Source organism: Myzus persicae, unplaced genomic scaffold (assembly GCF_001856785.1).
Source record: "Myzus persicae strain clone G006 unplaced genomic scaffold, MPER_G0061.0, whole genome shotgun sequence".
In the NCBI taxonomy this organism is placed as follows: domain Eukaryota; kingdom Metazoa; phylum Arthropoda; class Insecta; order Hemiptera; family Aphididae; genus Myzus; species Myzus persicae.
In genome coordinates, this window is record NW_019100847.1 from 67,675 (window position 1) to 93,468 (window position 25,794).

The 25,794-nt window shown below is 27.8% G+C and overlaps 1 protein-coding gene across 3 annotated transcripts; it reads right to left on the bottom strand.

Annotated features, from left to right (window-relative positions):
• Positions 1–4,368: 4,368 nt before the first annotated feature.
• LOC111026433 (SPRY domain-containing SOCS box protein 3-like) lies at positions 4,369–5,893 on the bottom strand. 3 transcript variants are annotated; one of them, XM_022304527.1, is made up of 5 exons: positions 5,550–5,893; positions 5,258–5,448; positions 5,076–5,178; positions 4,881–5,009; positions 4,369–4,818 (listed from the first exon to the last, which is right to left on the bottom strand). In XM_022304527.1, exons 1-5 carry the CDS (start codon positions 5,623–5,625, stop codon positions 4,595–4,597), a joined length of 723 nt encoding a protein of 240 aa, XP_022160219.1. In that variant the 5' UTR covers positions 5,626–5,893; the 3' UTR covers positions 4,369–4,594. The 3 variants fall into 3 exon arrangements, with proteins under 3 accessions (XP_022160219.1, XP_022160220.1, XP_022160222.1); XM_022304528.1 differs by having other exon boundaries at positions 5,258–5,489; XM_022304530.1 differs by having other exon boundaries at positions 5,258–5,494.
• Between the last annotated feature and the right edge of the window lie 19,901 nt (positions 5,894–25,794).

Genomic DNA, 25,794 nt, shown 5'->3' on the forward strand with positions numbered 1-25,794 from the left:
GGGGGGGGGGGGGGCATGGCCCCTTGGCCCCCCCCTTGGATCCGCGCCTGTTCAATGCACTGTAAGACAACATTGGAGATACAAACTTCTGCTGTTCAAATGAGAACACCCCTATTCAACTATAAATTGTTGACGTATAAAATCAAAATTCGTATGAGTAGTTTTTGAGTTATTTAACTTTGAGTTCTAAGGATAAAAGGTCCATAGTAATGAATTTATGAGATGTGAGAGATATGGAGATTTGAAAATTGTAGTCAATAATATTAATCTATTAGTATTAATAATTTGTAAAAATAGCCCAGTGTAGGTAATAAATCCTAGATCCAATTTTATATTTATTTTGTATTTATGTAAAATCAGTTTTGAGGACTATTATCCTTAATACAAAATTCTAAGAAACAACTCATTTGAATTTTGAATGTGGTACATCAAGATTTTCAAAAAAATTATCCACTAATTAATATACAGTAAAAGAGCTGGTTCTCATTACAAAAACGGAAGTTTTATCACCATAGGGCCTTCCATATGTAGTACAAAACAAATCAAGAATTTGAATAAATTCATTATTAAAGGAAAAAATGGAGTTGAGTATGCTTGGTGAATCACCCTGTATAATAGGATTAATAGGAACATGTTGTAATATTACTTTATATTTATATACCTAAATGTGTAAACTGTATATAAATATAATAAGTCTCTTGAATGTATTAGAACGAAAGTTAGTTTATATTTTCAAATTAAAACATTTAATAGGCATACTTTTCACAGTATTTTGTTCAGTATAGGTACCTATTCTAAATTTAAACCAAATTTTATATTTTAATTTTGTATTTTTTTTCTGTTTTTTTTTTGTTTAGATTATTAATATTTAATATGTTTCTATGTTAAGGGTTTGTCCTTTGTCCCGTAAAAAATGTTAATAAATAAACATAAGTGTAACCTATATATTTACAATCTTTTACAAGTATAGTTAAGACGTACCTCGTCTTTTTAAACAGAGATAAATTATGTGTAAGCGTTAATTACAATAATTGTTAATTATTATAAGTGCATATAATTATGCTTATCTCATTATTTGATGAAGGATTTTGATTGATATAAAAGAAAACGAAAATATGTAAATAATAGAAAAAAAAATGTTTTCAGACAACGAATCGTGATAAATGTTGTGATACCTACATGACGACTTACAAGTAATATTCAGCTGTTGTTAAATATTAAAAAATAATTTTTGATCAGTTGATTCATTCGTAGAATATCGATATTCATACATCATTAATTATTGATATTGTTTAACTTCCATAAACCGCATACTTCAATACAGTAGCTATAGCTGCAAAAGTGTCCTTTAGAATCTCAATTTTAACATACGTACCTATATTAGGTATTTAGGTACCTATAATATATAATCATCAAAACATTAACACTTTTTTCACATATTTGAAGAAGAAAATCTGAATTTGTCCAAATTCGAAATCTATAGAATATACAACAATATATTTTTTGAATTATAAATATTTAAAAAAAATAATTTTGTTGCTCGTTGGTATTGTTTATATAATTATATGTTAAACAGTAAACACCTATACTCTGTCCAGTGAGAGAACGCACGGGTTTTGCGCTTCCCTCCGCGTCACCCCGCCCACAAAACCGGTTCACCTATAGTAGGGTACTAGGGTGTCACGTGGGGGAACCATATTTGGTCGATGCGCGGCACGTTCTCTCGCTGGACAGAGTATAGGTAATACTAGTACGTCATAATATAGGTAAAATTTTAATATTTTATTCATGTATAGGTCTAGGTATTTATTATAATATAATACACAAAATTGTGAACTTATATTATTAAGTTTATTTTACACAATATCTTGGTATTTTTAGTGTATATTTTTCTATTGAGTTCATTAGTGTACTCACATTTTTTGATTTTTCATAGCATTAAATTCACTGCTTTTGAATCACCATCGACTGTTATAATAATATATATTAAGTATACTATTAAAATGTGATTTTGGTTCACTTCAGAACTTTCTAGACCGACATTTTTGTACAATATTTTTTCTCTTTCTCGAATTCGTGCAGGTAATCGACACAGGTACCTCCAAAAATTACAATTCTGACAAATACATGAAACGAAAACGAATAAAATTACGAAATACTCTTAATCACTCTAGCAGACTGCAATTTTCAGTATCTGCATAATATTATAAATTATACTATTTTAGTAGCTCATATTACATTTTATTATACAGAATTAAAGGTTCCTAATAATTTATCTTTTTTCGTCGTCTATTGTGTACCTATATCTACACCATATATAATCATATTGAATGTTGAAGGTACGTCACTATGATGTTTATTTTATTGCTAGGTACATTTAAATCTGCATATTGTATTGGTACCTTATAATAGTTAATTGTGTTCACGCGTATTACCGGAAACAAGTGATAAAACAGACCCACTATAATAATAGTACGCACACTCAAAGTCACCTTTTTCGACACTGCAGTGCACTACAGAGAACAGTAAATAGTAACAGTTAATAATAGAATCGTAGGTTTATTTATCAGCTTTATCACGAAATCACAGTAAATTTATGTTTTTACTTTATGAAAACATTTTTTTATTTTTTTGAAATAACTACAAAGGTGTATATTTAAAAAAAATAGTGTTTTGACGTTTGTTATTCAATTACTAAGTTTCAATTTTCTAAAAAAATGTTTTCAAAAATCTTTATATTTACCATGAATACATATAGACACACAGTGATCGTTGGCATGATAAAGCCATAAAGGTTAAACCAAACCACCTATATTATGTCAATGCACGAATATGTTCAACGTCAATCTTTAAGGACTTAATGAATAGAGAAAGACAGTTTCAACATTATTATATAACATTATATCAATAATAATAAAATAATAATATAATAATATTGACATAACGTTTAATTAATTAGTATTAATTAAAAGTAAACACTGCATTTATTAACAGACATTTTACTTAAAATATAACTATTAAATAATACAGTATAAATTATAGATACATACAAATAGTTGAACAACTCATATCTACTCCAATTACTTCTCAAAACTACAAAATTCTTTAATGAAACATACCAACCACACGTTTTCAACAAAGCTAAACTACACCATCTAATTGAATGTATTACCTAAGAAATCAATGTACAAATATAAATATATGATAGAGATTTAATGTAATATAAATTCAACGTACATATAATGTAAATAATGTATCACTAGCTACACGCTAACAGTTGGTGCCATAAAAATAATAATAAGAAAAAACAAATAGATGCATACAATTATATAAAGCAAACAGACATTAAAAATTATTTCTCCTATACTGACACACTGCTGTCTGAAAATTATCTATTACATCACTATAGTATTGTATTTATACAGTACAATATAGTTTTATAGTAAAATGTAACACAATATAACCGTATCTCCTTAAATATATTCACAACAAATATATACTACATAATATTAAGATTATTGGACCTATCTGTTGGTATTTAACATTATGAAAAGAACATTAATGCATTTAAGTTTGAATATGTATTAATGGGAAAATATTTTTTTAACAAAATGTTTGTAAAATTTCTCAAAGATTTAGTTACGACAAAACATATGTATAATTATTATGGAATAGAACAGTTATTAAATTACTACTTCGATTTCCATTGGTATACAAATAGACTTTATTTAAGTTTAAATTGAGTTAAAAATATGTACTTTATTCTAAAATATTAACTTTAACAAATTGACAATTATTACATATCTCTCACTCATGTATTAGTATTTAGTACAACAAATAAATAATTTTGGAGTAGTGCACTATATTTCACAATGATTAATCTTAACTACTGTCATATACACCAAATATTCCAGTCATCCGCCATAAATTATTAAATAGTTAAATTTAAATTATTATTATTTAATAAATTACATTTTATTATACTAGAATAGTTTATTGCTTTTTGTTCTACAGAGACCGCCATTAAGTGATCTCATTGCAGAAGAACCTACATTTGTCCACTCCTATCACTTAATAGTTATTACACATAACATAAATGTTTAGGTACTTGAACTAGTTAATAGTTTTAATATGATACAACACTACCTAAATAAATTGTATTTGTGACTAATTATTAATTGTAATTATGTAAAACAATACATCAATTGATTACTTGTTTTTCTTAATAAATTATGGTACTTTCAATGTAATATTGTTTTAACTAAATTCTTAAGCCAAATTCAATTGAAACAATTATTGGTAATGTAGCAATTTATCTCAAAGTAAAAAAAAAAAATAGTCATCACTATGGCTGAAGCAAGTTAATCGTTTTTTTTTTTTTTAATTAGTCAATAATTATTAATAAATCACAAAATAACAAAGAATGATAAAGATATTGTATTCATAACACAATGTATGCACAAAAATTATGTAGAACACTACCTACTTATTATTAATAGTAAACATTTCTTAAATACTAAAAGTTTGCTTGGTAATATTTTAAAGTAGTCTTAAAAAATAAAAATAAAACATGATCATGAAATCTTAAGCTGTGTTATGAAGAAGAGGATTTCGGAATCCACCAAGAGTCCATTACCATTTTCAAAATACCAAATGGTATTAATGAATTCTTACTAGAGTCGAAAGCTTGCAAACAATGAAGTTGCAGATTTACTGGCAATGAACGGCAGTATTTAATTGTAAAATGAGTTCGGCATGCAGTGGAGCAAACCATGGGGTAGAGGAGATGTTTATTATTCAGCTTTTCAAAAGCTACACCTAAAAATTGATAAAATTAATGAGTCATTTGATAGGAAGTGTAATTTAGTTGTATTATTTACCTAACGGAATTCTATTATGGAAAAATTCCAATGTCCCTCTGCACATATCCAATCTGACTCCTATCAATGCATCACCGAGATCATATCTCTGACCATACATTAAGCTTTCTCCACCGTGGTGTTTGACACCTATGAAGAAAAATAATTCATTATTATATCGGCAAAAAAAAAAATTAATACAACTGCTCGTCTTACCTTTATAAGAATACCCCCACGATTTCTCATCTGATCCTATTAGACTAGTATATTGATTTTCCGAGCTCTCCAAGTCAAAATCTTTTGTACCAACACCAACTATCTATGATTGCAGAAATTAGTTATTGACATAAAAAAAAAATTAAATACAAATGTTTTAATGTTTTTAAATGTTTCTATACCATGTCTGTCGCCATAGGCGAACCATCCACTTTAATCTCCCAATAGTAGATATGACCGGGCACGAACGGCATGTCACCACGAACTGCTCCAGTACCTCGGCTAGAGTTTGGATGAATTACTACCTTTAATGTGTCATCTGATATATTCACATCAGTGGTTGATTCCAAGGGATCCCATCCCCATTCCATGTCTGGCCAATACAATATTAATTATATCGTAACAGGTATATCGCTATACTACCAATATGGTCCATCTTAAGTAGTTCGATACATGGGTTGGTGTTATACTTACCGTTACCAGCAGTCAGGCAGTCGTAGTTCGTCGAATTTTGGAGGTCCTGCAACAGTTTATAACTCGACAGGGCCATATTCGTGAGCAATATAGTTTTCAATTCGAAATATTCGACGCACGATCGAAACACACTCGGTAGACTTTATTTCGTCGACGTGTCGTTAATTGTGTAAGTACGATTGGAAGCAATAATAAAAAATAGTATTAGTTTCAACTACTCCTAGTTCAGACTGTTCAGAGTTCTCAGTCACTTCGTATACCAGAATAATTTAGAGTGATAGAATTCGAATACCAGTCATCAGCTGGTGTTATTATTTTAATGTGTGCGCATGCTATAGTGTTATACCTTTATTTAGTGTTTACCCCGGACAAACACGGCCACACGGCGCCACCTGTTGTTTCTAGAACATTCTATAATTCTATGCACTCCACAGGTACTTCCGCTAGATGGCGCTGTTACCGTACGCGCGTGAATTTAAGCTTTTTCTTTCGCTTTCGATAGTGTCTGAGATCATCATCCGAACCGCATACAGCATACTATAATAGTTACCATAATAAATTACTATTATTGACTATTTTAATGAAGTCGTTAAACTACACCTAAGAAATTTATTAATCAAACAAATTATTACTCACGAACCAATTAGAAAAAAAATTGTAATAATTAATAAAATAATTAATGAGTAATGAATTAAAATACTGATATCGAAGACATCTTATGAACGTTGTGTACAACTATTTATTCGTTTTCTTATTTTAATTTGATTTCTTACAAATGCATTTAATTTTCAATGTTTTTTTTTACTGTTTTTTACCTAAAATTGAATCGAATGACCTCTTCTTTAAATTTATGAGTGTGTAATGATATGAATTCTATATTTAATTAATACAAAAAGGTATGGCTTATTGATAAGCTTTGTTATGTATTATGATAATTTTCGGTATTCGAACCATTAGTTGACAATTTTTTAAAATTACATCTGGGTATTATAATATGTAAGTTTGATAGACCTTGAGTTAATTTTTTTTATAAAATATTAAAATGTATGAAGTGAAAAGGACTAACAAATAAGTTAATTGTTGAAGGAGATTAATGTTACATAAAGTAAATATAATTTTGGCTTTACTATGATTTTGTTTGGATAAAAAATTTCAGGTTTTACACTATATTACAGAACCGATATATCTTTAATAGTTTCTCATTGTTTCATATAAAATATATGTATGTATTATTTTGCACGCAATATATATTATATATTACATTGGTGACATTTTAATTTAAAAATTAGCAATCGTAATTAGTTGGTACTCAATTCGTTTAATGTGAAGATATGATATTTTTTATATTGGACAGAGTGGTATTAAAAGAATTTATATTATGGATAGCAACATGCGAACATTAAGTTTATCGATTTGGTAGACTATATAATATTCAATGATAATTTTTTTAGTAGTGACTAGTTTGTAGGTACTTAGTATAAATATATTTTGCTTTAGTTGGTATTAAATTAAATTTGTGAGATTTGATATAAACCAAATCTAAAGCATACTATAATAACGAAACTCAACAACTTTTCTTTTCATAGATATTGATACTTCTTGTTTAAAAAATATTTTTCACTCAACATACTTAATCAATAATGCTTTTTTACCATCGTTTTTGTCTTTCTAGAAATCTATGAACTCAATGTCACCATAGTTGTATTTGTAATACATGTACCTATTGTACGTATACCAAATTGCATATGCCGGCTCTGTGGCATAAAGTAGTAAGTAAAAAAATGTACATTTAATAATATTTGACAGTTATTTCCCATCATGATAAAATACAAAAAATAAAACCTCGTATCTCGATCAACAAATTTAAAAATATTTTAGCCTACCACCGTTTTTCGCTTCTCCTTTACACAAACCAGGATCCATCTACAGGTTATAACAAAAATATACCCATGTTGTTTTGAGAGAAATTGTTGAATACCTATTCACATACCGTAGTGGTCTGATCATATTATAATATTGTATAAAGCAAATGTTTCAACACGAGTACAAGACACAGTTTTCGTATAGGTACCTACGTATAAGGATACCTTGAGATAAAATTGAGCAGTCATCGTTTATAAATAAGTAACTATATTAGACAGAGTACAGTTATAGCCTACATTGTACCTGAATAGCCTATCCACAACGCCGTGAGTATAAAATAATATATTAATATTTATTAAAAAATATTACTAAAATAATATTTTTAGTTTATTGAGACACAAGACAACTAGATCCAATATATGGTATAGTGGTACAAACAAATGGGGATAAAAAAAGGGAAAAGTGGCGTTTAAAGTATGTACTTAAAAAAATGTAACAACTGTAATAATGCAGATAAACAAATTTAAATAATTTTTTTTTAATATTAGTAAAATATATGAAAATAACTAACAAGATGACATTTTTGTATTAAATTTATTCTTAACATCTAAAATATGTATTGATCCTCGACCCTTGTATTCTGAAGAAACTATTGACAATAGAGCTATATAGAGAATTGGGTTTACAGTGTTTACACTTGACATTACATAATAATAACACCTATACATATAATTGAAATGTGACGTAAGCCTACAGGCATAGAAAATAAAAGTTCAAAAAATGTTGTCACGTACAATCGTCTACATTATTCACGATTTTGTAACGAGTTATATTGTTAATTATTAATATTAATTATACAAGTTTAAAAATCAGTTTTTTACAAAACCAGGCCTAACCTTGAACCGATGTATCGATAGTTATATAATTGACAGTATAAGTTCTTAATTTCATTTTTAAATATAGTTTTAACTTGTACCTATGCGTATTAACAGGTTTAGATACAATTATATACACCCCTGTAATAACATTCAAACCACGATTTTGACGATGTTGAAGGGAGGAATATGTTTAAAGTATATGCCCTAATCACCCCTATCCATCCCATATAGATAGCACATAAAAATAACAGTTTAATTATTCCATAATTAGACTTTTTCCATTTTTTCGAGGATTAATATATATTATTTCCGCGTTACCACATTTATAGCGATGAGACACATAAAAAAAATGTGAAACTGCAAAAGACCGAAAATAACCTTAATAAATTGTGAATACCAACTACCTAGTACTTACTAACATAATAATATCAACGAATATGCGTAAGTTATGAATATTTACTTATATATAGCCATACAGGTAAATATAAGATATTTGTATACCTACGTTAATGTTTCAGAGATATTATAAAGGTTGTGGATTATACACATGGGCGTATATAGTTAAAATGTCAAAAAGTAAAGCCAAAAACAGTAGAAAAACCTATTTCCTATCCTTCAATATTATATAGGTATAGCTCATTAATCCAACACGTAAATACTATAATATTATATTATCTAGTTGTAAATAAAAATTTCTGTGATTTTGTAAATAAACTTCTCTTGGTTACTAAACTCATACAATATTATAATATTAATAAATGTTAACTTGGTTTAACAGGATATTTTATACAATAATAATTTTTTTTTGGAAAAACCACTTTCATTTTTTTGCATAGTGATTTATCATAATAAACAATCAATTAAAAAATAAACTTTCAATAATCTAAGGGGCAAATGCCCCAGCTTGCCACATCCTTTCCTTTCACCTTTATTATAATAATTCCTTAATTCATAATGAAAATTCACGTGCTTATTTTTATTGTAAACTGTTATACTATTGTATTATATTAGGAATACCAAATAATGAATTTTTCAACCACGCCATGACAGTCTGCACAATATACAGTAAATATGTATTTTCATAATATAATATAGTTCACATATTTTACTATTCCAGCTTTTTGTATGTTATTATTTATATTTTGGTATACAAACAGTATAAGGCATATTCAGACCTTTTTAAAAATATATTCCAGCTGATTTATAGTGGCACACCTAGCTGATGTATATAATAAACTGTACTAAAAGTATTATAACATGTCATTGTGCTAAATATTATATTGTGCGCAGTCGAGAGTTGCGACAGTGGACGACTTCGGTGATTTAATGACAAATTCAATTTGTCACGATTATGATTGTTCCGTATATTTATAATGATTTCTATATGTTAAATACAGTAAGTTATAGTTGCTTACTTTTTAGTCACTGAATTAATATAAAATATATATTACGGTCATTACTTATTTAATGCTTTCGGATTTCGCAAAAAATTTATAAACTGGTAAATCACAAAGTGAAAGACAACGAATGGTAGGTAATTTCATGAATAGAAAATGGTCGGCCAATAATATATTTTATAGCCCATGACCGGTGTAGCATTGTATTATTTATTCAGCACACGAAATAAAACCCAATATGAAGTCCGGTTTTTTGATTGACTGAATAGATTTTGAGAGGATAACAATAAAGAGAAAAAATAATTACACCGATCATAATTTTAAATTGCAACAGTAAATATTTTCAAATTCGGTTTTAAAATAAATAATATTCATTCATTTAAATAATGCGTTTTTGCAATAGACACGTCACTTCGTGTTATTCGGATACTTATCAAAGTAAAATTTCAAAGTGTTTATTGTGTGTTGTTACATTGCGTTCATACAAATTAAAAGTTAGTTAATTATAGATAAAAAGTTTAAAAAAATATATATAACTAGTTACCTAATATTCTAATAGTAAAGGCAGCCTTTGTTGGGACTCAATGTTTTATGAAGTTATTTTATTTCAATAATTTTTTGTCATAATAATAAAAATAAATCTATTTATCATTATCATATACCTATTGATTAAACATGATCCATTACTTATAAGTATTATATTATTATTTCGTAATAAATTAAATAATAATAAACTAATAAAGGCTCAGCGGCGTTACGAAAACGGCTCCGAGCACAAGAAAAAAATTATATTTTCAAGTCAGAAAATTAAGTTATATCTCATGTTTTCCTGTGATTAAAATAGCAGAAATTCTTGGTCTCAAACCGAAGACTCAATAAAACAAAATTCAGTTATTTATATAAAAAGGTTCATGATACTTGATCAATTTTAGACATTGTTTATTTTAAATAAATAAGGATAAATATGACTACAATAATATTATCATAAATAACATAAATAATAATTATTATAAATATTACGGTTACCGTTGCCATGACCTTTGTAACTAATTAATAAAATTGATTAATATATCTAGTGACTAGTAACAAGTAGCTATCAATATTATTATTATTTTCATCAACAATAGATATGTCACACAAGTACGATGTCATAATACAAAAATAACGCTTGCCAAGACGGGGTCGGCACGTACACTTTCTGGATTTTTAATTTTTGCAGAATTATTAACGATAGGATTGAACCAAATTATACTTTAAAGTCGTTTAGACATTGCTCGAAATAGACTATGTTCTAAACCGAAATGCATTTTATTCAAGTATACGCCATCTTAGTGAAGTGTTTCTAAAAGTGTAACCCTCAATAGTCAAAAGTGCCAACTACATATGATTTTCTATTAGTAACCACCCTCAAATTATATAATCAATGCACTTTTTCTACTATATATGGTGCATACAAACACCAAAAAACACACAATTCATTGTAAAAATATTCGTTCATTTATCTTTTCACTTTGAATCTAAAACAATAACAAATAGACTAAAATCGAAGGTTAGGTAAAAAAATTTAAAATTATGATTTGAACAAAAGTGGTTTCATTTGCCAGGTTTTTCTGTTATGTGCATAGATAATCATAATATTCTACTTCAAAAATTCAAATTTGATGTGCCAATGTTATTCTGTTTATAATCTGACGTTTGTTCTCATTATTTTTATTATTCATACATAAAATGTACAACTATAGTTAACAATATAAAATATGTAATTTGAATGTACCTAATGTAAATTCGTGTAGCGTTTATGGACAAGTTGTCAAAGTGAAATTATTTTAAACTTAAAAATAAAATTTTACGAATTGGTTACAAAAGCTCAGTACCTACTTACGTTTTTTACTTTTGAGTGAATATTCTAACACTGAAGTGCCAATACCAATACTTTAAGTAAATAATATCTGGGTAACGTGAAATTCTCCAGTGGACTGCCAGGAAACTATAAGCGTTGCATTCCGACTTTTATCGTTTTAAGTTTAAATTAAATTAATTATTTAGCGTCTTATAATAGTAATTCACATACGACGAACTGCCAAGTCATAAAAATCAAGAGGTCACAATCGTGTTTTTGTTTAAAGTATTTTCAAAACTGTGCAATATTATATATATACATATATTAAATAGTTTGTAATAATATGTATATTGTATATATATATATACATTATACATAGGCCGTGGAGCCAAACTCAAACATTTTTTGTAAAGCGAAATCTATCATTTCTATCCCACTACTCTCTCCAACTTTCCAGCCATCTAAATTTTAAAAGTAAAGTCATTGCTTCACACACGTTTATGAGTTTGGAGTCATTGCAGGTTAGTATTCAAAAGATTACAAAACATAAGTCACTATCCTCCAGGTAACCCTCTCATGTGAAATTCCCGAGGGTTACCTCACTGATATGTAATATGTCTATGTGTGTATACCTATTAACAAGATAATGTATTATTAATCTGCAGATGAGCGACATAATATCTTAATATCTAGGTGCATTATATACTAGGTAAGTACAATGTACATAGATGCGCGTTTAAAATAAATAATAATATATGTAAATAAGCTTGAGTGTTTATGCAAGAGAATAATGTGTAATTCAACGGAAAATTCGGTTAAAATACATGACTTGTACGACGCGCAGTAGTTTATTCGTCAATAAAAATGATGACAATACTGCGCTATAATATTATATAGCTGACGTTTACGATTTGTACAACCTAAGACACACTAATAATATAATATACAAGGTGTTCAAAAAGTTTGAAAACGGTCATTAAAATCCATACCTATAATTATAACTGATAAACGATAATAATATTATGAAATATTTAATACGTTGATTAATTAATATTTTACCTAATAAATGTACACCTGTGTTGTCTGTTATTCCTATATTATGAAGGGTCTAAAAATATGCAAACAGTTATTAAAGCGTTTCTAAAAGTTTTGAACACTTCTTATATTACCTGGTATTTGTTTAGCGCCACGCAGTGACGGTGAAAACACTTGGAATAGGCAGAAGATGGCAGTGAAAAAGAACACCTTCGACCGTTTTACAAAACATCACTCTTCAAAAATTTCCAAACAAATATAATAATATGTATTTTTTGGTAAAACATAGCAATAATTATCTGTTAATGAATAACGATGGGCATGCGGAGAGATTTTGGCGTGCGCAATCGACTGCGCTCACTGTAGTAGCATCAGCGGTCTGTATACACTGCAGGCCATAAAAAAGGTCATGCTTTTCTACGAAGGGATTTTTCGAAAATCGTAAGATAACTATACTAGAATATATATTCTTTCAGTCGATGTTCGTGTTTTTGAAACGAACGAGGGTAGAATGAAATTTATTTAGTACATTTGCATACATAATATACAATTGTACAGTGCCTTTAACATTATACCGACGAGATTTTCAGAAAAGATATAAAATTATAGATATGAGGAGGCAAAAAAAAACCACTCTTCATATCTAGCTAGACTTTATGCATACGCTATTATAAATTAAAAATAACAGTTAAAAACTGTATGATAAACAACTATTACGATAAAAAATATCAAGCAGTTCGTTAGTTTTTGGCTGATGTAAAAACATTATAGATCATAGTAATATACTATATATTATTTTAATTGTGCTCACCAAATTGCATTTACTCAAATAACTTCTTTTGAATACAAAAAAACGACAGAGATAACAAACTTCTAAGTAAAAAAAAATCATCCAATGTCGTTTTACATTTCAGTCACGTTTGCGTTGGTTATTTACTCGTACACGTTAGGTACTATTATTAATTTATTACTATGGTACTCTGAATGTACTACAAATAATATCGTTTATAGTTGAAATAATAACAATAATGGAAAATATTAGAAGTTTAAGAAATTAAAAAAATTGTACATTCATCAACAGAAACATATTTAGTGTCACCTTATAGATGCTTTTCTAGAGGATTGGGATTGGTGAGCACCATACATTATAATATAAATAATATTTTATGAACATTAATTATTATATTGGATTGTATAACAATTTATTCTATAGAGTACCTATAGTTCTATATATAATCGGACATGTAATGATTGTTTGACTTATCAACGTATATAGCCTAAACTATGATAGCTAAAAAAAGATTTTCCATAATTCGCATTTTAAAAATGTTAAGGTTAAAAACGAATATTTTAAAGCAAAACCAGTTGACAAAATCGATTTGGGTTTTTGGTGTAACTCAAAATACATTTTTCCCAATTGTTTATTTTATCATTTTATATACGTGATATGATTTTCAAAATATTTTGACTAGTTTAAGTCTTATAGACAAGTGAAATTATCAATAATTTTTTCTATAAATATCGATAAAAATGTTTGTTGGGTTGAAAAGCTTGAAAATGTAGTTTGAGGTTCTTCATAAGTTGTTATAAAAGCAGTTCAAATATATCAAAGATAAATAAGCATGGATTTTTTTTTAAAGCATTTAAAATTCAAATTTTGACAAAATTCATCAAAATCTCGAAAATTTGTAAATTATTTTGTATTTCAAAATGCATAAAATGATAATTTTTTGTAGCTAAGAATTGAAAATTCAGAACTAGGTTTCTTATAAGTAGTTCATACTGTAACCAAAAAATATATTAACAGAATTTTAATTTTAAGTTTCAAGTTCTTACGTTTTGTCATTTTTGAGAAATATCGATGAGTGAGTAATACTTGGCTTTTATGTAGACTATAGAATAAAAAAGTTTGTTGTTATAATGTATTCAAAATGTTCGATATAAATTATTTTACTTGTATAGTGGTGTATAAAAAAAAACATGGCCGTACGGTATTTTGTAAATTTGTTCATTCAAAATCGAAAAATGTCTAATAAATAGTAAAATTACTATGGATTTCAAAAAATAATTAATCAACTTACTGAATAATCATCAAAACACTGTATTACGGGGCCACATGCGAGGTATTTATACCACTAAAAAATAGAAGAAATAAAAAACAAAAACTATCGTTGAAAAATAAATCGAGGTACCGATTTATCTCTTTCCTCTGCTATTGGAATCTGATGGGAAAAAATGCTTATTGACAAATTCTTGTCAGTGCTTACCTGCAAGCACGTTCATAACGTTATTGACCTTGAAGTCCTTATCTCGACCTCCAACAAAACGTTGTCGTTAATAAGTACTCGACTATAATACTGCTGTCGTACTTACATCTCTCATAATATAAAAGTAGAATAATGTATGTATTATTTAAATACAGTATTACAGCGATTCTCTCCAAGTTCCGGTCGTTGGCACAAAGTCGAACTAAAACAAGTTTGTTTTGGTTCGGGTTTGACAACGTCGACCTTCATTGGATTTATTTCGATTGTAGGTATTCACCTAAAGTACCTACACTAATAATTATTATAATATATTTCTACAATATTATATTATTATGCATAGTGGCATTCACTTTGCCTACGACAGCGTAGATACCATTAAAGGAGACAAACTTTGTTATCATAATTTATGATGTAGGTATACCTACATATTATTATAAACTTCGATTAGCATAATGTTATTACACAATTTGTAATTAATTGTACATCATATGCATCATATTATGTGTACTTATAAATGCATTATGCACTTTTACAGCCATATAATATGTTTTTCGCTTAATTTGAGTATATTTAAGCTCATTGTAGAATATATTTTATATTCGTGCTGCCCGATGTAGGTATACCTACCTATACGGTTTAATAGAAAATCGAAAAAAGTTATGAAACCGTATTTAGTGGGTATTTATTTAATAAACTATAATGCCATACTAAGTATGTAAGTATAGGTACTTGAAATTTAAAAATAATTTGCTAACTTGAATATGCTTGTATAAAATAAATATTGAATGCTATGTTAAAAATTGTCTTATACCCTAAAAAAACAATATAACCAATATTACTATATATTATTTATGTATAATGTATATACATGCGTGCTACGATACTGAAGCTTATAATAATAATAATAATAATAAATAATTGTGTATAAATTAAAATGTAAATAATATATAATGTGATGGTAGTATAATTTTACGTATGTGATTACATTACTTTCTTAGCCACGATACCTAGGGTTATAATAACAATAGTCAATAATAATAATAAATAAATGTTTTGTATTGTGTTAAAATTTGTTATTTTATAAACATTGTCTTATAATATTATATCGATATATATTTTTAAAATAGTATACAATATTTATTTTATTTCTAATATATAAAACTTGTAAAATAAATTATTTATATTTAATCAATCCCCAGCCAATATAATACTACTGGTGATTTTTTTTTCCGGTGATTTTTTACAGGGATTTTTTCCGCAATTCGATTTAAGGTGTTGAAAACTTGTGTTTAGAAACATAAAGGCTAAACCTATGATTTAAAACAAATGCGGTTATAATAAATCGAGTGTTATTGTTACAGTTTAAGATTATATTTATTAAATTAGAATGTTTGATGTATATACTTTTTGTACCTATCATTAATTGGGAGTTTCTCAAGTGAGTCTTAAAACGACTCTTAAGTGGAGATGATCAGCAGGGGCCCGGATTCAAGTAGCTCAATCGCGTCCCAAATATAAGTGTCCCGATATAAAAACACACGTTCTCACACATATCCGCATATTATAAGACATATATGATAACATCATAATATAATAATATATGCCAGAAGTTAACACACATTACTTCACTGAGTATGAATAATAGAGTTTGAATACACTTAGTGGCCTAAATGAGTAGTAAAAGTCGTGCCTAGATATTGTTGAAGTTAAAATAAAAAACGATTTTCACATTGTTTTCACAATCATTGTAAGAATATTACGTACATAATCATCACAGTTGATCGTCGGTTCTGTCTCTTAAAAGTTCTTCACGATTACCGATTAGAATATTATCATGAATACCAATAAAGCTGCAGTGGACTGAAGGAGGACGCACTCCAGCAATTCAATGAAAGAAAATTCAAATGTAAGAATTAAAAACAGGATGCATTAGGGAATAGGGATATCCCCGTTTTATCTAGAATTTCAGTGTTTAGACGTACTCGAATGTCGAAGGGGATGCTTTTTCAGTGGATTTGAGCTATAGGGTGACTAATATCTAATTCCCATTGCATCCTCCTCTCCTTTTAAGTCTTACCTAAAATTGTTTGCGGGCAACTATACACAAAACGTAGTTTTAGGGGTCTATATAAAAACTATGTGGGCTACTACAAGTATAGGGATATGGATTCCGATTACTACGATAAATCAATAATATCAATGTAGTAAAAGTTTCCTAAAAGAAAAATATTAATCTGCGGTATAGTTTGAACTTTTGTTTGTACATCAGTACACACTTGGATATCTAACTTGTACAAACACACACATAATATACTGCAATAATATATTTTTGTTATGTTTTTATAATTTATATTAAAGTCCAACTACGTAATAACAGTATTAATGACGGTTAAGAGAACAGTTGCGATCAAAGTTTACTTAATTACCTATAACCACAACTCTTTTTTTTTATCTGTCTCTCTTTTGCGCTAATCGTCTGACAACTGCCCTTCACCCCTCTCCGTCACACTAATTCTCCATGTGTATTGAGGTAAACATATATAATAATATATTATGATATTACTAATAAATTAAGAGCACGTATAAAGGTCAAATATACGTATAAAGGTCATTTTTTTATGCTCGTATTTGAACAGTATTCTATATTATATTACCTGTATTAAACTTTTATACGATGAAAATTGTCATATTATTGTATTGGAAATGCATACATTTGCAGCATCGTGTAGTATTGGTACATATAAAAGTGAAGTATACATTTCATATGAGTGTATGAGTTATGACATATTATTATAGTTCCGTGTGAACGCATTCTCGTATAACACAAATAATATACAATGTAAATAATAACATGAATACAATAAAAAGAACAATAATACGTACATGGGTTGAATTTCCTAATACAATTTTCAGTTGTCAGTGGCACAAATGTAGTCGGGAAGTTTTTATTTGAGGGGGGGAGGGGAATAATATTGGTTCCCGAAATAATCACGAGGAAAAAATACACATATGAAAAGTTTAAAGAAAACCTTGAGTTCAGTAGCCAGCAGAGGCTTAAATATATTAGTTTATTACTAACATAAGCTTAACTAGGGGGAGCGAGAAGAAGCTGGAGGTATTCATCCCCTCAAAACGAGTAATAGCACCCCAAAAATAAATTATTTAATTGTTTCTTAAAATATTAAGCAACCTTTTAAAATTTAACTGTAATTATTAATCTTTTTTTTTTTTGGAAAAACAATCAATTTATGTAACTTATATTTAAAGTTTATAATTATTTTATATTGTCTATGATAAATGTGATAAATATCATTTTCCGTGTGCTTGATTTTAGATTCTAAAGATTCTAAGGAAACGATTTATTTCGGTACATTGGTGCAATTATTATTTATGAACTATTATACATAATTTTATAGTGCACTGAACGTGTAAAGTATACAGATAGTATAATATTATTGTGAAAAATGAAACACTTGAGTAAATAAATATTTGTTTTTTTTTCGTAAAATGTTTAAATATTTTTTAGTATGTAATATATATAGGGTGTATGTGGCAACGCTAGAGCCCCCCCCCCAACATTGTAGCCCCAGTTGCGCCACTGATTACTAGTACTTTGGACGCCATCCACAAAATCTTTATTTTATTCATTTCCGACCGTTCGATGTACGCTTTAACCGTACACGGATATGTCATAATAGCTGCAATTTTGCGAAAAACCTTATCAGACACACCGGTGCCATGGCGTGTAGAATATTAAAACCTTTAATGCCATTCCTGGTTTCCAAAAACTGTTTGATTAGAATTATAATATTATTAATGAAAAATGCGTTACCAGTGCTTGTGTAGTGCAGTGTGCACTGCAGAAACAGTAGCTGTACTCTGTACATATTGTTTGCAAAAAATAAACAGAGACACTTGATGGGAACGGAGAACATAAAAATGTAAACGAAAAAAAATATATTTTAAAACTTACGCTCACTTTATAATCTACCGGGTATGATTCACCATAAAGTGGAATAATCCTATAAATTAACATAAACTTACTTACCCAATTTATTTGTCAGTTTTTGGGTGGTGCAGTGGAGTATAAATGGTGATGGAGTTTCCACTACACCCACACTATATAATTTTAAGTAGGTACCTATATGTATACTCATATTGACATTACACGCCATGTGTTCACAAAAATAGGGTAAACTTTATAACTTAGTTACTTATTTTTGAATTCTGTTTGAGGGTTAAATCATTGAATTGTAAATATTCCTATGACTTTCAATCATAGACCTTCTAGTATATCTATGCCACGATGTAGAGACAATATGTTGATATGTAGAGAACGCCACTAGAGAAAAAAAATAAAAAAAAACAAAAAAATTTAGCAAATCAGTCTAAACTGATGATTGATATAACCGTGTAACATAATATAGTTGTTAAAATATAATATAATAAAACTTCCTTAATTGAAACTATTTTAAATTGTACCTTTTACTAGAACAGAATAATCACTTAAAAATAATTCTTACTTGATAATATCTTCTCTACGTCGTGGTGTAAACCATAGTCCTTACGTTACTAGATAAGAATTGTATATAACAATAGCATTACGAGAGGCGTATAACAACATCTCGCAGTAGTATCTATACGAAAAAATACAATAATCTATATGTTTAGTATATAATATGTCTACATGTTAACCATATACTACTGTTATTTCTAGCTGTTTAATGTTATTATTAATTATTGTGAACTTCTTTTTTTCTCTTCTACTTGATATATGGTAACTATAATTTTTCTTTCTGTTTTACTCAACTCATATTTAGTTACTATTTAAATATCTATATTAATTGTTATACACTATTTCAAGAAATAATCACCTTCAATAAAAGCATAAGCTTGAGAAGGCGAGTTAACTATTATCTATTTAGCATTATATATTCTATTGTAATAATAATTGTTTGTTTGCAAATAAATAAATAACAATAAATAAATATATTTTACACGGCTACCCCGAATTCATACGAATACGGAATAATCAAGTAATCAAAAAGCACCCTCTATGTTGTTACGCTTTCCATACACGCATTGCTTGCCTAGTAGTATAAGGTCTGTGGTGTAAACGAGTTAGATGCATATTTACATTGAGTGAATTTATTCTATTTAATATTATATGAAAAAGTTTCATCTTCGAAACCAATAGGTTATACCGAAAAAATTAATTATTTTATTAAAAATAAAAATTGTAAAGAGCATTTATAAGAAAATAGGCGGCGAACTATATTGTATTTGTATAAAATTAAATGAGAGCTTATATTATTGAACGAATGAGATGATAGGAATGGAATCAGAAAATCACAATAATTATAAGAGGTAGAAAAATTTGATTGCACATGGCTCAAACCAAGTCAACTTTGTCAAAATCTAACGACCCGGGGATATTCCACTGCTTGGCTGTACAATCTTAAGAACGTCCCTGAATATAGAGCTATAGATATTAGATATTATTTTATTTTCAATAATTATTAAGTAAACACATAGCATAATATTCGATTATGAAAACACTGTACGCATGTATTCCATCAAACACGAATAAACACATTTTAATATTGTAGAAAAATTCATAAACGACGAAAAAATTTGAAATCTCAGAATACTAAAAAACGTAACTGTATCAAACCCTATTTGAATAAATTGAACAATTGCAGAATGCTGCTGTGTTGCAATACACACGCATGCACAACTTACATAATATGGTTTGTACTTTGTCGTTAACATTGGCATTGTAACAAAAGCACAATAAAGATAACTATTGTTATAAAGACAGTATTTGAATACCTACGTATTATTATTATTTGTCATCTTATATTATTATGGTTTGACTTCAGTATCGTAGTCACTAGCAGCATGAATGTAAAATTTACATAACTTTCTTAAACACCACACTTGAAAATGTTATAAAAAAACAAAAAAATTATTTATTACATTATTTTCATGCTAACATACACATAGGCAGGCAAACGATAAAACATAATATATTTTCAGTTATCACTTATCACATTTTGCGGTCGTTGTTTTATTGTATATTATTTATTGTGGCCTGTGGGTATCATATCTGCAGTGAAGTATGCGATATCGTTTAGCTAATAATGTTTTGAATGCACTGAACATAAAAACATTTATTTTATTTTCATTTTATTATAGTACATTTTAAGTACATAGTAAATAATACAAAAAGATAACACATTATAGAAAGAAAAGCTAACATCTAATTAATTAGAAATTATATTTGATTGTAAAACTATGCATAGGTAGGTAATAGGTATGGACGTATGGTACGTTTTTCCCCAAAAGTTAAAATGCAATTTTCCAACACATATATATTATATACAATTAACACTTGTACAGTTATATAAATGATGTACTTATTAATTATTATTATAACTATTTTGATTTGTATACACCCTAAAAATCATTTTTATGTAAATTCGTTAGAAAAATAATTTTTGTAAAATTGTATATACATGGTGATTCATCAAGCATCATGTTTATCCATAATTTTAATTTAATAATGTATTCATTCAAATTCTGAATCTTATAAATTTTAAATTAAGACCATATTTCTAAATTCTTGAGAACTTTTATATTATTGAAGAACTACTAAACTCTATTAAAAAAAAATCTCAAGAGTTTGAAAATATGGTTCTTAAGTTAAAAATTCTAAAAATCATACTTTGAATAAAAGGAGAAAAAAGGGGGTGAGCATGCTTGGTGGATGAGCCTAACACAATTTTAAGAGAAAACACATTTATTTAAGGTGTATCAAAATAACAACTGTCATTACGAGGGTGGTCGGTAAATGCTGGAATGACTCTAGTCCAAGGCCTTATGCAACAAAAGACCTCGGGAGATACCATCGACCATATTTACGGGTTCCCATATTATATACACACGAATATTACAATAAATGTACCTACCTACTTTATGTTTACTGTGTAACATTGCTCCAGGCTTCGCATATCTATTAGGGACGGCCCCGATGAAAATGTTCAAGACATGATCTTAAAGGTTTATCCCAAAATAAAAAAGATTCTTTTCTTACACTCTACAATTTCCTAAAGCGGGTTATTTATATACTTTATTATTTATAATATGCCGACATCATGGCCACGCCACTATTGCAATATTTCCTAGAATACATCGCTATTATAATGGTGAAAATATTAAAGCAAATTGCAGAATCCCTAATATAGATGATTTTAAAATTCTTCAATAGATAGATATTATCTATTTAAAATACAAGAGATATACATAGATTAATAGTATAATAATTGGTGCAAACTGACGCGCATTGCAATACTTTTATTTGTAATAATAAGTATTAAACTTTCTCCCAAAAACATAACCAACGTATTGTTCAATAGTGTATTTTTTAGCTATAAAGTATAATAATATAGTCACGAATCATATATTTTAAAATAAATTATTTAAAAAAAAATCATGTCGTAAAATGATGAAATATACATAGTTTTTTCTACTTATTTAATTATATTAAAAATGTCTTGTACACAACTAAACGCATAAAATCTAAATTACTTTTACTTCGGGTTCAAAATGTTATTATTCTCGTACACGCAAAGTCGCGAACTCCATTATAGAGATGATAATTAACAATTAAGTACAGAATTTCGCGAAGCCATTTGCCAACTGTTTGGCCAACCGGCAACCAATCGGTTGGAACAATATTTGATTGCATTAGGGTTGAATTTCCTACTGAAATGCCTTCGAAACGACCAACATTAGAGAAGAATGAGTAGATACGCCATTATAATATTATTATCACTATTAATTATAAGACCTGGGTACATTATTTTATACTATTTATGTAATTTATCAAATGTAAAATACGATTAAAGATCGTAGTTTTGTACAAAGTTTTATAACCAGATATCGAATTATATGAACTTAATCAAGATATTTTATTTAAATTATAAATATACTATTAGTGATGAAACAACACTAAAATAATAATGTTGCGTTGTTTAAAATCATTTTTTATCGATAATCTTTTTAGTGCTCAATGGTAACATAGGCATTTATGTTTTTGTATAAAACGTGAACTAATAATAATATGATGTACATTGGTCGTTTAAACGTTATTAAAGTATTACGTGACTTTGAAAGGTGGTATAATGTAATCTAACGAGAAATATTGTAAAAAATAATTTACGAATCATTCTAAATCTAAAGTCTAAAATCATTATGAGAAGATTTTAATGTAATTGTTGTATTGGATGTTCACGGTGTAAAAATAAACTAGCTCTGGAAGGAGAGATTATGGATTTTGTAGAACATAATATTATAATTTATAATGTTAGTGCGGGTATACATTATACAAAGTTATTCAAAATGAATCATCCGATATTTTTTACCTGGCTCCATAGGGCACCTGATCTTAGACCATGTGACTGTTTACATTGGGGATGTGTTATAAAGAGAGCGCTCACGAATTGCCTCGCATCTGAACCTCGAATTTCCTCCCATGAATTTTTTTTTAATAAAGTTACTCGAATCGCCTCCCGACAGCTATAATTAATCGATTTATAACCTTACATTATAGGAAATTTTAATAAATTAAATAATAATTTATTGTCAATTAATGTTAAACGTTAATAAATAAAATATAAACATATTGGTAAATATACTGCTTCAAAAATTTAAAAATAACCAATGATCAATAAATAAAATTAATTTATATGAAATATAATTTTGTTACACAGTTAAAAACTTAAGTTTGTAAATAATTATAAGTTTATTATTATGTTGTATCTTATATTAGTTTCGGAGGTTTTAATTAATTTGCCAATACTTTTAAATATTGTAAATTTGAACCTTAATTTGTTTTCAAAATAATATTTATAAACACTACGGAAATCGATATAATTACGATAATACGTGTAAAATTATCAATATATTAATTAATAATCTAGGTAATGCTATTGGAGGCAATTCGAGTGAAAAAAGGTCACCTACATATATTTGAAAGGCAATTCAAGTGTCACCGTTAAAGATACTGTGTACTTACCAAAATTACCATAATCCACAGAGGACCTAAACAAGTGTGTTGTTTAGACAATTACACCGGCTATGCATGGAATAAGTTTGAGTTCTGACTAGATGTTGGTCGTGTGACCAAGGAAAGCCACGTAGAACATATTTTATAAGGCCATCAAATCTAACTTAACCTAATCATTAAGTAAATTTTAAACATTGTTTTTTTGTATCATAATGTATTAATCTAAACCTAAAAATTAAAAACATACAAACATTTCATAATGGATGAATCATTTTGAATAACCCTGAACATGTAATCAGGATAATGTATTAATGTCCCTTGCGGTTTTACCATTTTAAAATTCAGTAATCCATTATTATATATTTTATTGTTCGGAAGGATGGAGAAAATTATAGTTCATTAAAGTAAGCATTTGAGTATATTATATTTTTAATATTTAGTGATAAAACTATGATATTATAATAGGTATGCGTTACCTACATGTGTAATTTAAAAGACACGTAATAATGACATAATTATATATATTTATACTTTTTTTCGAGTATTCTCCGTAAGACGTGGTATATCTACTAGTATACTTCCACTTGTTTTTTATTCGGATCCAAAACATGTCAACTATTAAAATATTATCTGTCATAATATGATGCGTCTGTTTATTAATATTGTATGTCCCCTTGTCTCATTGACGGGAGTAAATTTAAAAAACGGCTAAAATAGGCAACCACTCAGCTGTACAGTAGCCGCACTAGGTATCGAGTGTACCTTACCTCGTTATCGAATATACGTCATTGTAAACTGTAAAGTGCAAAGTATAAGTGTTAAATTTGAATTAATTGAATGCAATGATAAATTGTTGCATTGGTACACGAAAAACGATTAGCGAATTACGGACGGCGGTCAATATTACTAAGTATACTTTATGATATATTTACAATTATATTACAGTAATTTATTTTACTATTAGTACCTAATAGCCAATATGTAGGTTGATTGAATTTTTTTCGAAAAAATGAAATTTATTATTATAATATTATTTAATATTGAATTACTAACTATTTTAAGAGCAAGTATATATTTTTAATTTATATATTATTGTTATTAACTTTTGAGTCAATACCGAATTTTTGTAGTATGGTGTAAGTTGGAAATAGTACATAATGAATGATGAATCTAAATGTTTTTAGAATTTTATTGTATATGATATTATGATAAAATAACAAACGTGAAATGAGTATGCCTAAATGAAATTAAAAGCTTATGCTTAACTTAAAGATAGTTATAAATTTAAATTGATCAAATGTATCAAAATACAACAATACAATGAGATTGTTAAAGGTAAAACAGTTATTTAATTAGATAACATTTTTAATTCACCTACTTTGTTGTAAGCTATTATTTTAGATTCTGAGTGGAACGATGAATATATTGATTTTACAATGATGTGTGTTTTTTTTTTATTTATTTTTTTAAAATTTTTTTTTGTGTCTGTCATCACCTTTTAGGACAGTAAAACTGCTTCGATTTTCTTCAACAGCAACTTTTCTGATTGGAAAGTGAATCTAGTTGGTACTTTGGGGGGGTCAAAAGTAAAAATGTCCCAGTAGTTTTCGAAAGCGACGTGAAAAACAAAAGAAAAATTAAGGAAAAACGGGAATTTTTACGCAAAATCGATTTTGGTTTTTGGTGTAACTCTAAAACAAATGGCCGTAGATATATGAAATTTTCACAGGTTGTTTATATTTGCATTTTCTATACACGGTGAAATTTTGAAAATAATTTGACTCTTTTTGAACTGTTTACGGACATTGTCAGTTTTTAATTTTTTTAATTTTTTTTTCTATAAATATCAATAAAATTTTATTTGTTGGTTAAAAAAACTTGAAAATTTAATACAA